The sequence below is a fragment of the Neofelis nebulosa genome, chromosome 15 (assembly GCF_028018385.1).
Source record: "Neofelis nebulosa isolate mNeoNeb1 chromosome 15, mNeoNeb1.pri, whole genome shotgun sequence".
Classification (NCBI taxonomy): Eukaryota; Metazoa; Chordata; class Mammalia; order Carnivora; family Felidae; genus Neofelis; species Neofelis nebulosa.
In genome coordinates, this window is record NC_080796.1 from 22,409,817 (window position 1) to 22,425,734 (window position 15,918).

Here is a 15,918-nt window from a genome sequence, read left to right on the forward strand (position 1 = left end):
CCTGGTAATGGGAAGGGGAGAACTGTTTGATTACCTTAAAAGTGAGACACTCTCCCTCCACCGCCCCCCCCCCACCAATCCCCCGCCACCCCGTTCAACATGACTAGCTACCAAGTGATTTCTCATTCGTGATAGAAATTTGTGTTTAAGAGCACACAGATATAGTAGTCTCTCTTCTGAGAGAATTCTGGGCACCATAGAAATTTTCATTCATATAATGCCTACAATAATTGATATTTTACATTTCAAATAGGTGGTGTGTTCAAGAAGGAAAGACTGGATAAGTGCAGAGGACTGAATTAGCATCAAGCTATGACATTTCATTGAAATAACACTGAGGCTCAGCTATTTGCGTAGCATGTAAATGTTGCAGTGTCTTTCAGAGAAAATGCCTCCTATGCCTTAGAAAATTTCTGAAGGCTTCCTGATACGGGGTGGAACAGACAAACAGCAGCCTTTGGGACTTGCATGCATCCAGAGAGTAGCACATTAGGGTTTCATAGTGAAGAGCATTGTGGAGTACTGTGAAACATTGTTGAAATTCATGCAAATCATACCGCACTGGATTTTAAGATTTCTGGGGGGCGGGGGGGGGGGGGGGGGATTAGAGGAGGAGGATGGGGAAGTAATGGTAAAAAATATATATAAATTTGTTTTATGTTTTAAGCAAGGAATGAAACAAATTCCCTGTCAGGAATTCTCTATGGACTATGAAGTTTGGTCAAGTTCTCTGCCCTACTGGATTGGCTTGCTGGTTCCTCTTCAACTTTTAAGGAGTCCTTTCTGAAACGGCTACACAAATGCTAGTCTGACTACAGTTTCACCACTGGGCCCCATCCCCCTACTCTCAACAAAAGAAAAACATTCTCAAGCTATAGGAATGTGTTCTCAGTCCGTTAACTTCGTATCTGCCCCGGTCTCTGTTCGCAGTTTTAGCCCACTGCAGGACTTAGTGATCTAATGGCGGGACTTGAGTCCATCTGCCGATTCAGTCAGGAGCCGATGGCCTCTCCTCTAAGAAATCTTAAAACCAGAACTCTCCATTTTGGGCATGTCAGCATAAGTGAGTAAAGGGAGAAGTACATTTGGGAGAGCACCTAGATTTCCCGACTCCTAGTAATTCAGGGTGGGGCCCACTCATGCTCTGCCCCTGCGAGGGGAAGAGAAGCTGAGCGTTCAAAGCTAGAAAGTCAAGGTGGCTGAAATTTGGTTTCCTTCAGATGGACATGGTCTGAAAGAAATCTGTCCACCTGTTCTCTATGGTGCTTATATGGTGGGTGACAGCTGTCCCCCATCTACCTGTCCCTGGCACTGTGCCTTCCCACTGGTCACTGTGAAAAGCAGATCACACTGGACTCAGAGGCCAGAACCCAGGACCATGTCCCTCTTCTCATCTTGAGCCCATCACTTCTTCATTCAGCTAATAATGTAGCATTTACTTCTCTTTGGAAAACTCTGGGGTTTGTCCCCCAAGAAACAGTAAAGTATTTAAAGGAAAATAGCCAGAAAATAAGATTTCTGGTGGTAGCTATTAAAGAGACCATAGGAGACTTTCACTTCCCCTCGACTGATACTGATAGCAAGGATCCACATGCCCCCTCTTCCGGAGTTTTTAAAGGCTACCGTATTTGTAAGCAGCAAACTTATGTAACATTTTTTCACAACTTGCTAATCAAAGATTCATATTAAAACCGACAATCAATTTCTAACATGTTGTTATCCCTGAAAGGGAGTGAGGTAGGGTTTTAAAGTGTAAGAACCTACCAGTCTGTTTTTTCCCTTTGAGAAAACAAACATTTGAGGTTTGTGTCTTTTCATCTGAAGCTATTACTCCATTAATAAAGATGCCTCGGAAAAGTCAGTGGGCCAGGCTAGCTGTCTTCCACCTCTGAGAGCGCTGGACTGGGTCTGTGCATCTTATTTCCTTAGAAAATATCTGTTCTTATTATGACCTTAATTATAAATACCTATATATAGGAATAGGATTTTCCCCTCACCCCACCCTCTTTTAATCATTATCACTTAAGTGTAAACCACACCTCCCCTCACCCCCCTCTCACTGAACAAATGCACTTTAATTCCTAAGGAGAGTGGCTGTTCCCCCGCCCTGAAGCCAGATTACTTCAGGAGGAGAGTTGAGGAGGGAGAACTCCTACCAGACCCTGTGAGACAACCAAATTCCTTCATGTAAACACAAATCACACCCATTCTTTCACTGTTCCCACCCCCTGCCACAGGGAAAAAGAAACCACCAAAATGGAAAAGTTTAAATGCCTACCCTGATTGTAGAAGTTTCCCTGGGAGAAAATACCCAATATTAAGTTATTTTCTCAGCTACCAAATTGTAAGAAACTTCTAGGTTGTTTTGTGGGAGGCTGAGATTTTTTTTTTTTTTCATAAGTCAAGTGAAAACACAGAGGCTATAAGCTGTGATTCTGATTTGTGTCATTTCTAAGTATTAGATTTGTTCTCTCAGTTTGACAGGTGTTCTCAGTCTCTCCTCCTGTGGATTCTGCCCTTCCCCTGATGACAAGCCAATAGTCCTGGGTGGGGTTGCATGTCTCCTAGAGCCCCAGAAGCCCTGTTGTGTCGGGGGAGGGGGGAGGGCTGGAGGGTGGGCAGAGACTGGGGTTGGGGGGAGGGAGAGTCAGAAAAAGAGTGAAGATATGGGTTTATATAAACATATTTAAAGCAGTTTAGCAAAAGCTTTCTCGTTGAACAGCTTTAAGAACAATGTGAATGAAATCTTAGCAACTTGGTTAGTAATTTGAAAAGTCTATTAATGTATACTTGAAATTCTGTTTGTATAAAAATACATTTTCCTCTTTATTTTAACACTGTGTAAAAGAACATTATGCATGTGAGTGGTTTGAGAATTAAATGGTTTAATACTCAGATCTGAATATCTGGTTTCTCTGTATATAGAGATATGTTCATTTAAAATTTATGGATTTTTTTTTTCTTTTTTTAGCATGTTGGGAATACTGACATTTCAGGCTCCCCCTGCCCTTTCAGGACGCCTGCCATCTTTCAAGACGCAGCAGTGACATATTTCCCTCCTTCACTTTCTTGACCCAGATGTGCTCACTGGTAGAGAGAACAATCGAAAGCACTCACTTTCCCACACGCCCAAAAGAATATCCACTTCTCCTTTCCTTGTCTTCATTTCAGGTGTCAGAGTCCATTCATAATCGGGAGGAGTTGTATTTATTTTTTGCTTCTATCACAAACCAAAACAGGAAGAGGTGCAAAAAGTAAGATCACTTTAGTTAACACAAGGGTTGGCTACTCTGCCCATGAAGATAATGGTGTTCAGGGCAACTTCCCTTATAAGAACCAGGAAGGGCCTGTTGGCCTTGAAGGTCACCCTGTTGGGGTTCAGCGAACGGCCTGCGATCCCAATGACAGTACTTGCCGCTGCTTCGCTGCCTTCCTCATTTACCTGCAGGCCACGTAGGAAACAAAACCTCTCCATTAGCTACAGTTCATCACAGGCAGGTCAGTCATCCACAGACACATCAGTTCTTCAAAATGCTATTTGTTTTCCAGTGAAAAGTACACTCGGGTCAGGTTGCATTCCCACCAGAACCCTACTTTACTCATTCTTTCATCCAATGAACATTGATGTAATAAGCACTTGTGTTCCTCCAAGCCTTGAGCTGTATGCTACGGGCAAGGGTTCCACTCAGAGAACTCCTGGACCAGGAATGTGGATGCCCGCAAGGTTGGCCCATTTCTGGCTGATGAGAGGGATGTTTTTTGGAGTAACAGTCTGACACACTGCTATTCTGACTTGCTAATAAGCAGAATTACCAGAGAGAGACTTTCAGAAAATTCTGCTTGTTGACCCAGGATCTCACTAAAACTCTGTCCCTGCCTCTTAATGAAAGCATGTCAGATCCCTGAGCTTTGTGGAGCTGGTGGCAGATAGTCTCTCCCTGTCACTCTTCTTCTCTACTTCCTTCCATCTTCCTGTGCTATTTCATGATCATTCTAGGACTAGATTTATGAGCAGACTGGAGCTTTTGCAACACCAGGATCTTCTTACTCAAATCACAGACTGGTTTCTAATGGCTTCCCAGGAGATCTCCAATCGGTTGGGGTCCTGTATATTGGCTTCCCAAGGTTTTCAAGGAAAGCAACTTCGTTCCAAGAGCTACAGAGGAACCTGGTACCGTTGTTTAGTGGGCTATGGAGGATAAAATGAACGCAGACCTCTGCTTCTTCCTACTGGTAACTCCAAGCCCTCAAGGGCGTCTGACTCGACCTCTTCTCTTTAGGGTCCTTAGAAGAGGATTTTCAATCATAGTTAAAATACTGAGGATAGCTTCCCTTGCGGTCTTCCTAAGTGCTCTTCCCTTCATAATGCATATGGAAGAGGGTGTCCATACTGTCATTTGTGCTTCCAAAACCATGAGTCCGGTACTCACGTAAAATCCCCACTTCTGATCTCAATACATTTAAGATATAGCCCTCGGCTCTTGCTATTGTCCTGTAGGTCACGGACATCTATTGTCCCATAGATTATGTCCCCACATTGCAGATTTTGACACGTAGCTCATAGCCTTTCTGTCCACCCTAACTCCTGCTAGCATTTGACGCAGTTAAAATCCCTTGGTAGGAGGCCCGTTCAACACCCTAACTTCCCACTTTTCATCCCTCAGCCTCAATGAGCATTGCCTTCACTCTAGTTAAGCAAACCGGCCCCATGGCCATCTCAGAATTACCTGTGAAATCACAGTAATGACACTATCCTCTCAGACTTAACCTTCTGTTTTTCAAGCTATTGCATTTCCTCTTAATACAATTAATCTGACTTCCTTCTGTTCTTTGATCTCTCCATTTTCCGTCTAACTACACTTTCCCACTGAGCTTGGACTCTGCAACTGTATTTACTAGTATCAGGCTCTGAAACCTTTCTCTTTGACTATACCCTTCTTTCTTTGCGATTTCCTCAATCCTGTGACCTTCTCTAATTGGCCATCTCATTTGCCTCTTAGCCTGGTTCCCACAAAGGACAGTGATTCCCAAACTTAGTTGTGGATTAAAATCTCTTGAGGACCTTTGTAAATATGCTGATTCTCGGGCCCTATCCTAGATTCTCCAAGAGTCAAGCTCCCCACCTAACTAATGCTGTTGATCCATAGTTCAGTATTTGAGAACCAGAATTTCTAAAGGCTTTACATAGCTATTCCTCTAGTAAAGAGTTCCATGGGCACCTGACTTGGGGAAACACTAGGTTCAGCAGTATATTTTTTTAAGTTTTTATTCCAATTCCAGCTAGTTAACACACAGTGTTATATTAGTTTCAAGCATACAATATAGTGATTCAACAATTCCATACATCACCTGGTGCTCCTCATGACAAGTGCCCTCCTTAATCCCCATCACCTGTTTCACCCATTCCCCCACCCACCTCCCTTCTGGTAGGTTAAGCAATACTGAACCATTTTTTTCACCATGGAACTCCTTAGATGCCAAAATGCCAGCGTGCGTTGTTAATTTCCCAAGAAGAGGATATGCATTTATTTGACCACCTAACTTCGTGTTTTGCCAGGTAGTCTAAAACTCTAGTTTTCTGGAACACACTCTAGGATATGGCCCATACTCATCAGCTCCTCATTACCCTCCGTTTGCTCTTCACCGATTACGATTAGGCATGTGCCCCCACTGTTCTGTCTAAATTCCTCGGGGAATGGTAACCTGTCGTCACTCTTCAATCTTGTTACTAGATAACTTTCTGTTTTCTTGAGGCTCCTCCCTGGGTTTCCACGAGCCCAGACTCTCCTGGTTCTCCTCCTCTGAACTCAGTAGCCTCTGTTGGCTTCTCTTCCTGTGTCACCCTCCCCTAAATGTGTGTGTTCCTGCTTCAGAAGTAGCAGGAGGGAGTGTGGAACAATTGGAAGACGAGGGCTTCAGGGGAAGGCTGTATTCTGGAGGCCTCATGGATAGGGGGGCTACAGATTTGGGGTTTGAAGGACCCTGGAAACATGCCTTTTTCTACAGTCGTGTTCTGCTGTTCGTGCATCTGCTGTCAGACCAGAAGGCCAAGTGGTGTAAGAACTCCAAAGTTACAAATTGCACGACTTATCAATGTACTAAAAAATAAAGCAGCATGGGAATAAAGAAACAGCATAAGAAGAGAGAGCAAAGGGAGGTATACTCACCTCAAGAAAGGCCTTATGGAATGCATCTGAGACGTAGAGGTCACTCCGGCCTTCTGCAACAATACCTAGAAGGAAGACCAGAGAATGTTCTACAAAAACGGGGAAGGTTGGTTTCAACACACAGAAAGAAATTCAGTTTGAATAAGAGGTCCTTTGGTTTGCTTTTTTTTTTTTAATAGAAATCCTGAACCATCACCTAATGATACTCCCTAAACAAATAAATACATATTAAGAATAATAAAAAGTACTTTGGGCTTGTTCAGCCCGACTTCTGTGAATTTAATCTTATGCTTCAGCTTTTGGAAGGTAGCAGGGGACTCTGTTCTTGAAGAAAAACTCACTCCACCTAGTAGGAATGTCTTTCTTTCCACTCTGGCAATGTTTTCAAGAGGCAAGTTGGTCAGATGTAGTTTGAAATTTTTTCCAGGTTTTACTTAATTTCTGTACCCAACATGGGCTCACACAACCCCAAGATCAAGAGTTACATGCTTTTCAGACTGAGCCAGCCAGGTGCCCCTGGTTAGACCTCATTTAAAGACAGCCCCTTAAAGGCAAACCCAATTACCTGACATTGTTAACCTCTTTTCTAAAAAGATATTTTAAACCATATTTTTAAAGAATGGTGGATTGGAGGAACCAAAACAACAGAACACTGTTACTGAAGTCTCACAGCTAGAGAAGTCTGGCCACATCTGTTGTCCAAGTGACCTCAAGGAAAACTCATGAGCCCTTTGGAATATCAGGTGAAGAGCTCTTAATGCCTATTTGCTGGGCCCAAGATGTCTCCAGCTCTGAATCGGATCTTTGCTTTGAATTCCGATGTCTTTTCAAGTTCTTTACCACCTGGCCAATCCCCCGTATCAGTTACAGACTCAAAGGATTCCTGTGTCAGCTGGGCCCATGGAGAGCCAAGTGCAAACTCCCTGGTCTACAGAAGAGGAAGCAGACCTTGGGAAGGAAGGGGGCTCCCTGAGTTAGTGGAACTGGGATGAGAGTCCAGGTGTCCTCACCCATTGCTCTTTTCTGCTCTTTCCCCAGTTTTTTCACCTTGGCCCAGACTGCCTTGGGGGAGGGGAGCAGAGGGAAGAGGAACGTCCTTCCTAGGCTCACCTGGGAGCTTGGACTTCTCAGGGTTGAACAGGTCCACGAGGCCCATGTCTTGCAGCTGCTCCTTCACGCTGAAGCTGTCCTCGATGCGGAAGCAGGGCATGTGGACCACCAGCAGGGTCTCCGCTGTCTCATCCAGCCATTCCTGCAGCACCTCCGGGGTGAGCTCCTGCTCCACCTTGGCCAGGCTCTTCTCGGGCTTGGGCAGGATGAGCACCATGGTGATGTCATCACCCTTGAAGGGCAGCTCGAGCACCTGGGTGCCTTCTGCCACTCGCCGGTAGTGGAACTTGCCTTCCTGGTACATCATGGACGCCAAACACGACTCCCCATCAGCCTTGTAGAACAGTTCCTTCCTTGTGTTCTCGGGGCTGAACTTCGACTTCCACAGGCCCTGGGAGGAGACACGAGGCGGGAGAGAGTCACAAAGCAGGAAGACCAATAGGAGAATATTGACATGGGAAATTGTCACATTATTTTCTCCTGCAAATATGTTAGCAGAATTATTAGGAAAAAAGATTAGAGGGATATGCATGAAAAGGTTAACAATGACTATGTCGGAATGATGGAATTATGAGTGTTTTTTTCTGTAAACTTTTCTGTATTTCCCAGATTTTCTGCAGTGGCTCTTCCTTTGCTTTTATAACTAGAAAAATAAAAACTAAAACCAAGAACAACTTACTGGCCTCTCCACAAGCATCTTTTTGAGTTTAAATCTTATTGCCTTTTGCTTTCTGCCTCCCAGCAGCCTCTTTCTCAAAGGCCATCCTCCAAAATGCTAGACTCCACCCCTGATAAATAAAGGCCAAACGCAGATAATAACCTGGTGGGTTTGGGGGTGGGGTGGGGGATAGCATTCAGGAACCCTTCCAGGCAGAGGGTGAGTCCTGGCTAACTTCCTACTCAAAGAGGGCGGGTCCCTGGGATTCAAGACACCCCTCTGAAATTTCTGAGCTGTGATTATTCTTTGTCATTTTCTGGCTCATTGATTTGGGGACATGTCATTTAACTCTGAGTGGTGGGTCCTCATTTGTAAAGTTAAGAGCTGGCGATTGCTCATATCTGCAGGATGCTTACTGTGTGCCAGTGTTTTACATGCATTCGCTTATTCAGTCCCCTCAGTAACCCTGTGAGGTAGGTGTATCATTATTACCATTTTATAGATGCAGTAGTCAAGGCATAGGATGGTCTCAGGTAACTCAACTGAGTTCACACAGCAGAAATGGAAGAGCCAGGATTTAAACTAAGTAATCTGAGAGGCCCAAGGTCTCATTTATGATCTTGTGAGAATAAAGAGGGCTAATAAATAGCAAAGTGTTCTGTAAACTGTAGAGGGCAGTACACATTGTGTAAATACAACCTACTCCACTCTTGGGGAGAGGGAAGCCCCAAGAGACAAAGTGGTTGGCAACAGCAGTGACCGACTAACCTCCTGGGCCCTGTGCGGGGGTAAGAATGCACGTGGAGCACAGCCCAGGATGGGCAAATGTGCCGCAAATCCGCCTGTCTGAAACTTGTGGCCCTCCCAAGTACCAGTGATCTATTTATTCCCTCATTCCCCTTCCTAAATATATGAAGTTGAAACAGTCTTCAGAACTCTTGGTTCTCTGAGAAAGATAAAAGCATCTGCACTATCAAATCACAGGGCCTCTGCAAAGTTTGAGGTGAGCCTAGAGGTTCTGAAGCTTCAGGCAAGGGGAAATTTGAGTCACTCTGGAAGGTGCTCCAGATGATGGAGAAAATCTCAGCCCTGAGGACTGTCAACAGAGTCTGTCATGTTGTTCCAGATTTCAAAATGGAGTTAAATGGATAGCAAAAAAATGGTCACATGGATATGAGAGTTCATCACCATGCACGCTTTGCAGCTGGACCAGCTAAGTTTGTGAGTGTGTGCATGGCTTCCTTGGGTCCGGAGACACTACCAGGCACTCCCAGACTTCAGACCAGCGGCCACGGCCTTAGACGTGGTTCTAGACTGTCGGTAAATCTGTATTTCTTCCCAGGCCACGCGCCGACCATTTCTCAGAGAATATGTACCTACTGCCCCGTGGTGTGAAAGAAAGTGAGCTGGAGAACAAGAGCAAGTTCTTTGGGCCTGTCTGTTCAGGGCCACTTTGAGTACCTTGAAGTAAATGGTGTTGACCAGCACCAGTACAGTGAGCTCGTCGATGGCTTCTGGGGGAACGACATCAGTGATACGCCCTTCGGTCTTATTGGATACCCATTTGTTGATGGTCATTCTGGACTGCTCTGGATTTTCCTGAGGAGGATAGGAAACAAACCTACTCACCCGTGTTTCATTGGGCTTCTCCACTTCCCCACACAGCAGTTTATTTTATTCATCAGCCCTCTGCCCTTTCCCACCGTTTGGCCAAGCGATCACTCTAACTCAGGTTGGGGAGACTCACATGTCTAGTGTAATGCCAGGAATCTTCCACATGGTTAGTAAATATTAACAGAAGAAAGAGAAAGAAAGAGAAACAGGAATAAAGGAACAGAAAAGAAGAAAATAGTGTGGGAAAAAGAAAACAAAATGTTATTTTCTCTGATATGCTCTGTGGGAAACTAATGAGTCATGCGGGGATGAGGGGCAAAGAGGATGCCCATGTGGTCCAAAAAAAAAAAAAAAAAAAAATTGAGAGATGCTGATTGAATAGAACCAATAGATTTCTTTGTTGCAGGACTTCTCAGAAGACCTAATAGGCACTTCATGAATCTCCAAGAGGAGAATACAGCACACACCATACACCAATTTTATTTGACCATGGTAACTTTCAAAAATTAAATAAGGAGCCTTGTAGAACTGGCATCTCCAGAATACTTTTTGGTCCTGGTGGACAAAATGAAGAATTTATTATTTATACCACTTTCTCAGAGCAACTACTGCAATCTAAGCCATAGATACCACTGATTTCTCAGGTTTCAAGCAAGAAAATATATTCCAGAGGTTCTGACTTTCAGTTGTTCCCCACCCCCCAGCCTGCCTTCAACTAGCAGAGATGTGTTAGTTTGGATCCTGGATCCTGCCTCCCTGTCCTTTCAAGCTGAGTGGAGAGAAAGAACTCTGAGGTCAGGGATGACGTCTGCAACTCACCTTGAAGTCCAGGGGCTGGAGCTTGGCCCCATATACCACCTCACTGATGTCCTGATAGGTCTCGTTGAAGGTAAGGGATTTGTCTCCAAAAAGGCGGTTGGCTGATACTAGCTCAGAGGATTTGTTGGCTTTTCGATAGAGTCGGCAGTTCAGTTTGGCGAAGAAAAAGTGCACCTGATCAGATGTTTTCTCGGAGATGGTATCAAACTTAAAAACCTGTAGAAGCCAAAAGAAAACGGTGGAAAAGCCTGGCTAACATGGTGGTGAACACAACACTGGTTAGCCCCCTATCTACAGCCACCTCAGTTGTGAGCTCCTTCTAGCACAGTGCCTGGAACGGCCCCTGTTTTCTAAATGAGTATGTGGATAAAAGGAGAACAAAGGGGAGGGAGGAGGAAGGGTAAAGACACAAAGAGAGTCTCTAACGGGCTCCAGACCAATACGTGTTTTCTTGCGTGTCCGGTAATGAGGCAGAAAGACTTCGGATTGTACCTCCATCAGCTGCTTGAGGGTATTGTCACAGGCACCCAGCTTGGTCATAGCAAAAGCTGTGGAGATACTCAGGGGCGATAGGAAGATGTTGTCATTGTCATTCTTGGAGTCGGCCAGGTGCTGATAGAAGGCAGTGGCGAAGCGGGAATTGGCCTTGGACAGTTCCCAAACCCGCCGGTTGGTGGCCTCGGGGATCTTCTGCTCTGAGCCCTCATCCTCCATTGCCTTCTTGTCTGGGGAACGGTAGATGCACATGGGATTCACAGGAATGTCCCGAGGCTTGGCTGTGCAGATGTCCTCCACGGGGCTCCAGTGACAGGTCACGCAGCCCCAGAGGCCAATGAGCAAGGAGAGAAGACATATCCTTCTATAGGGAGACAGAAAGCTGAGTTAAGCTAGGCTGGGAAAACTATCCCCACTGCCCATCACAGACTTGCCCCAGTGAAGCATGGGATTCCAGCCCACCTGGCCAGGAGGAGGGCCCAAACCTTTGCAAAGTACAAGGGCCCAGGACAAGCCCGGTCCTGGACTCCTTGCAAGAGGATAGTTCTACTCGCCTGGACATAGTCATGCTGAAATTAAAATCAACTATTGAAGCGACTGATGGTTATAAAGTACCGTGTGCCCAAGGCTGGGAGAAATAAAGAATGCAAAGCTTCCGTTGGTGAGATGGGGCACGCACATGTGACAGGCAGGGGACTTCAGTGTCCAGTGAAAACTTAGGGCGGTGGGAGGAGCCATTGGCAGAAGCTGTTTAGGAAAGGCCTCAGAAATGGCTTGAATGTCACCTGGATGTTGAGAGATCGGAAGGATCTTGACTGATGCAGCAGAGATTTCAGTCATACAATGGGGTGAGAGGGAATGAACAGGGCAAAGCACCATCTGTGTGCTGGAGCCTCCCCAGGCCTCTAGCTCCAGCCCTAACCTCCCAAGGAGCTCCAGACCGATCGGTTGCTGGACAATTCCTCCCGGACGGCCCAAAGATTCCTTAGTGAAAAATGACCAAACTGCACTTGCAACTCTCACCCGCCCACCTGCTTCTCCTTCTACATCCTCCAAAGCAACAAATGGGCCCCTCGTGCATGCTGACATCCAACCCAGAAAGCTGGCGGGCTCTCTGGATTCCTCCCTCGAAAACCCTCTTTAGTCAGACCCTGGATTCCATTAATTCTGTTCCCTGGCTCTCTCACTGCCTTAGTTCAGGCCCTCATCATTTCTCTGCCTGGAAATTTTCATAGTTGCCAATAGGGGTTCACTAAAAGCAAATGAAATTAATCTTAACTTAAAAACAAAAAAAGTGAGATCACGAGACTGGCAAACTAGGAAAATTGGAACACTCGGTTAAGCAAACCAAGGCATAAACTCTTGTAATATTTTTGTAGAAAGACCAGGGCTTCCTCTGGTTGACTTGGGAGTCCGTGTGGGTACTGAGCCTTCCCCCGGCAGAAAAAGACACGCACACAGTGCTGAGAGGACTCTCTGAGGTGGCCTGCTGGCAAGTGTTGGGCTGCGGAAGCTGGGGACCGCCGAGGGGGACTTGGCTTCTTGCGTGAGACGAGGCAAACTCTGCGGCCCTTTAAGAATCGAGGCACGGAGTGGGAGAGAAGATGGGAGCCGCTCAGGGTGATTTAGGAGGCGGGGTGAAGAAGCAGAGACAGAGACCCCTGCCATGCATCTCCCTGTCTTGCTCGCCTTTTGTTTCCTGTTTGGTCCCTCAGCCACGTTTGGAAATACAAGTGGAGGCTGAGGGGGATCTGGGAGCTTTGTTCGTGGGGGAAAGAATCACCAATACGGTGTGCCCCGGCCTCACTTCCAGCCCCCCAGAACAACCCGGGTCAGGAAGGGAATGTGTGTGATATCGAGGGAGGAGGGGACCTCGCCGTGAGGCAAGGGGACAGAGCTGCTATCCTTCAGCCAAAGGTCACTGAGATCTTGGAGTGGGGGGGGGGGGGGGGGGAGGCAACCAAGCTGGAGGAGAAGGAAAAAAGGAGTTAGGAGGTCCTCACAGGTTAAATAGGTTAAATTTGCCCTCTTTTCAGCTGTCTGGTGGGCCTGGGAATTTCCCCCGGAGCGTCTCCCGGCTGCTGTGAGGGCTGGTGCTGCCACAGCTGTGACACAGGGAAGACATGCCCGGTTTCTTGAGCTAAGAGCCCAAGGTGTGGCTTACCCCAAGAGGGAGTGGAAGGGAGGGCACTTGGCATGACGTCTTCCAAACACATCTTTTTTTGTAACTACCCAGGGAGAGGGCCTGGTTTTCTCAAAGGTGTCGAGGCCACCCTTCAAAAGTCAGAAAACCCAATGAGGGCATGCGAAAGAGAAAACTCGCCTCTCTTACCTTTTTCCAGCAGCTACAGTTCCTATCTCATTGGAAAACATGGTTGCTAATCTTCCACGGGGCCGGGCGAGTGGAGATAGAGTGTTCTGAGGCAATCCCTCTGAAAACTGGTTCTTTCCTCTAAATCTGACTGAGGTTCCAGAAGCTCGGGTGGGGGAGGGAACTGGTGACGAGAGGAAAACTGAGGTCAAAGGCTGATGACCAGCTTCCAGGGTTAAGCAAAGTGTACAGGCCCGTGTTGTTTAATTAGTAGAGAAGTTTTAAAGTTCAGTCAGGTCGAGGGAAGGCAAGGCCCACCTTTCTTACCCATACTCCTTCACTCTCTTCTTTATCTTCGCAGAAAAGGAAAAGGAGGAATGTTCACAAATTCAAACTTGGTCAGAAAATGCCTGAGGAGAAGTTTGTTTTCAGGAATTTCTTTTCCCCCTGGTTATCGAAACGAGAAGACAGAAAATAGGTGAATATAACTAGTCAAATCGAATGTCCAGAAACTTCTAGCTTTCCACCTGCTCAGTGTAATATGCTCTCTTTCACAGCTCTCTTTCAGGAGAAAGAGTCCATAATATCTAGTCAGAGGGGAGCGTGTTCTGAAACAAGTACTGCCTTCAGGATTCTAAGAGCCAACATGTCCGTGACGCAGACGAGGACTCACAAGGGAGTAATTGATCCCACTGGGGGATCAGGAGACAAAGTATGAGGCAGGTAAAAAAACACACAAGCTACTGCTGAAATATTTCTTTTTTTTTTTTTTTTAAAGATTTTATTTTAAAGTAATCTACATTCAGCATGGGGCTTGAACTCGCACCCCGAGATCAAGAGTCACATGTCCTACCAACCGAGCCAGCCAGGCACCCCTGAAATACTTCTTTAAAAGCAAAGAAACCAAATCCTATTTCTTTGTATATATTGTTATTTTTACTTATTTTAGTTATTGGGGAGATTAAATGAATTTAAACTAAGGGGGATAAAGGGCAGGTGTATTTTTATTTTCCTCTTCCTAAATGGCCAAAAACAGTACCATAAGGATTGCTGCAACAGTACTCACAGGATAAGCATGCCTCCTTTTGTGTGATTAAAGATTCTTTGAGGGTGGTATACTCATAGGAATTCATATATTATATATGTAATACATATTATTATTTTTCTGTGCTAGTTGGGAGTAAGTTGCAGATCTAATGTCCCTTTATCCCTAAATAGTGTGAAGTTTCTAAAAACAAGGATTTACTTACCAGACCACAGTACAGTGATCAAAGGCAGAAAAGCTGACGATGATGTAGTATTATATTCAAATCTATAAGCCATATTTTAAGCTTGCCAATTGTCCTACTCAACTTTTGCCCTCAGGATCCCCTTGTAATCTTGCTAAATAACACCTAAATATTATTAAAAATTATATATTAAGGGGCACCTGGATGGCTCAGTTGGTTGAGCGTCTGACTTCGGCTTGGGCCATGATCTTGTGGTTTGTGAGTTTGAGCCCCACGTTGGGCTCGCTGCTGTCAGAGCAGAGCCTGGAGCTGCTTCGGATCCTCTATTTCCCTCTCTCTCTGCCACTCTCCTGCTTATGCTCTCTCTCCCAAAAATAAAACAAAGCATTTAAAAAATTTTTAATTATATATTAAAAGTTAGACTTCACATATACACGAAGGAGCCCTGGAAGTCCCCACGCTTTGGGAGACATTGATTTAGTGCCTCCCACCTCCATTTTGTTCTCCTTTTCTAGGATCACACATCGCATTTAGTTGTCATGTCTCTCTTTTTTACAGCCCAGAGGTCTTCTATTTTTTCTACATCTATCCTGCCATGAGTTCACAGAGGATTGGTTCCATCAGCTCAGACTCCTTTGGTTCTCCCAGTGTGCTCTGGGTGGAGCAGGCTGGTGCTTCAGTTAAACCCAAGTACCTTTCTCTCTGTCTTGTCTGGCTTCTTTCTTTTTCTAATGATTTTCCTTCACGCTTCAGGGAGCAATCTCGGCACTTAGAATGCTTAATATGTTCAATACACACATTAATTTTCTTGGCAAGAGTCTTGCCCTTAACTTGTCTACAACAATGCCAACAGCACACTGGGTAACATTGTGGACTTTTCCAGGTTTGCCATGTTAACATTCATGAGGCATTCCTTTTAGCACAGTGCCTATCCCCTTGATAGCTACAATATCATCTTTCTTGTAGAGTTGCCTATATGTGGCCAAAGGAACAACCCAGTGTTTCCCAGAACCCCATGTTCGTTTCCTACAGAACATATAGTGGGTGACTCTACTCTTCCCCTTTGTGTTGGTCATTTTGGCAAATTACTGTAAGATGGTGGATCTAGCTGAAAGGGTGTCATGTTTCTAGTGTCTTCTAGTTTGGAAAAGTTGCTCTCTTTTGTCATTTTTTTAAGAGTACAAGCCAAATATTTTTGAAGGATGTCTCTCAATATGTGTATTGTCTGAGGTTTCCTCAGGATTAGATTCGAGTTATACTCTTTTAGGGGGCAGGCATACTACAGAGTGATATTGTGTCCTTCTCGCTGCATCATATCAGGAGACACATGATGTCAATTTGTTCCATTTCAGGTGTGATGTTAACTTTGATCACTTGGTTACAATGGTGTCTGCCAACTTTCTTTCTCTGTCAATAAAACTGCAATTTTACATTTTTAATTTTATTATATTATTTTTAATGTATATTTTTGAGAAAGACAGAGCATGGGCAGGGGGAGGGGCAGAGAGAGAGGGA

General features: G+C 45.3%; 1 protein-coding gene and 1 long non-coding RNA gene across 2 annotated transcripts; one reads left to right on the forward strand and one right to left on the reverse strand.

Annotated features, from left to right (window-relative positions):
- Window positions 1–3,188: 3,188 nt before the first annotated feature.
- On the reverse strand, window positions 3,189–13,335 carry SERPINC1 (serpin family C member 1). The gene is made up of 7 exons (XM_058700444.1): window positions 13,196–13,335; window positions 10,861–11,227; window positions 10,369–10,584; window positions 9,397–9,534; window positions 7,278–7,668; window positions 6,168–6,232; window positions 3,189–3,442 (listed from the first exon to the last, which is right to left on the reverse strand). Exons 1-7 carry the CDS (start codon window positions 13,234–13,236, stop codon window positions 3,266–3,268), a joined length of 1,395 nt encoding a protein of 464 aa, XP_058556427.1. The 5' UTR covers window positions 13,237–13,335; the 3' UTR covers window positions 3,189–3,265.
- A 208-nt stretch (window positions 13,336–13,543) lies between these two features.
- On the forward strand, window positions 13,544–14,154 carry LOC131495465 (uncharacterized). The gene is made up of 2 exons (XR_009253959.1): window positions 13,544–13,652; window positions 13,732–14,154. It is a non-coding gene; the product is annotated as an uncharacterized LOC131495465 (long non-coding RNA).
- The last annotated feature ends 1,764 nt before the right edge of the window (window positions 14,155–15,918 follow it).

Bases quoted from the DNA above. Each gene is read 5' to 3' on its own strand.
- SERPINC1 (XM_058700444.1), bottom strand. From the start codon at position 13,236: ATGTTTTCCAATGAGATAGGAACTGTAGCTGCTGGAAAAAG. The intron at 11,228-13,195 runs GTAAGAGAGGCG...GTCTCCCTATAG, and splicing joins ACTGTAGCTGCTGGAAAAAG to AAGGATATGTCTTCTCTCCT. The intron at 10,585-10,860 runs GTACAATCCGAA...TGGCTTCTACAG, and splicing joins CCCTCAAGCAGCTGATGGAG to GTTTTTAAGTTTGATACCAT.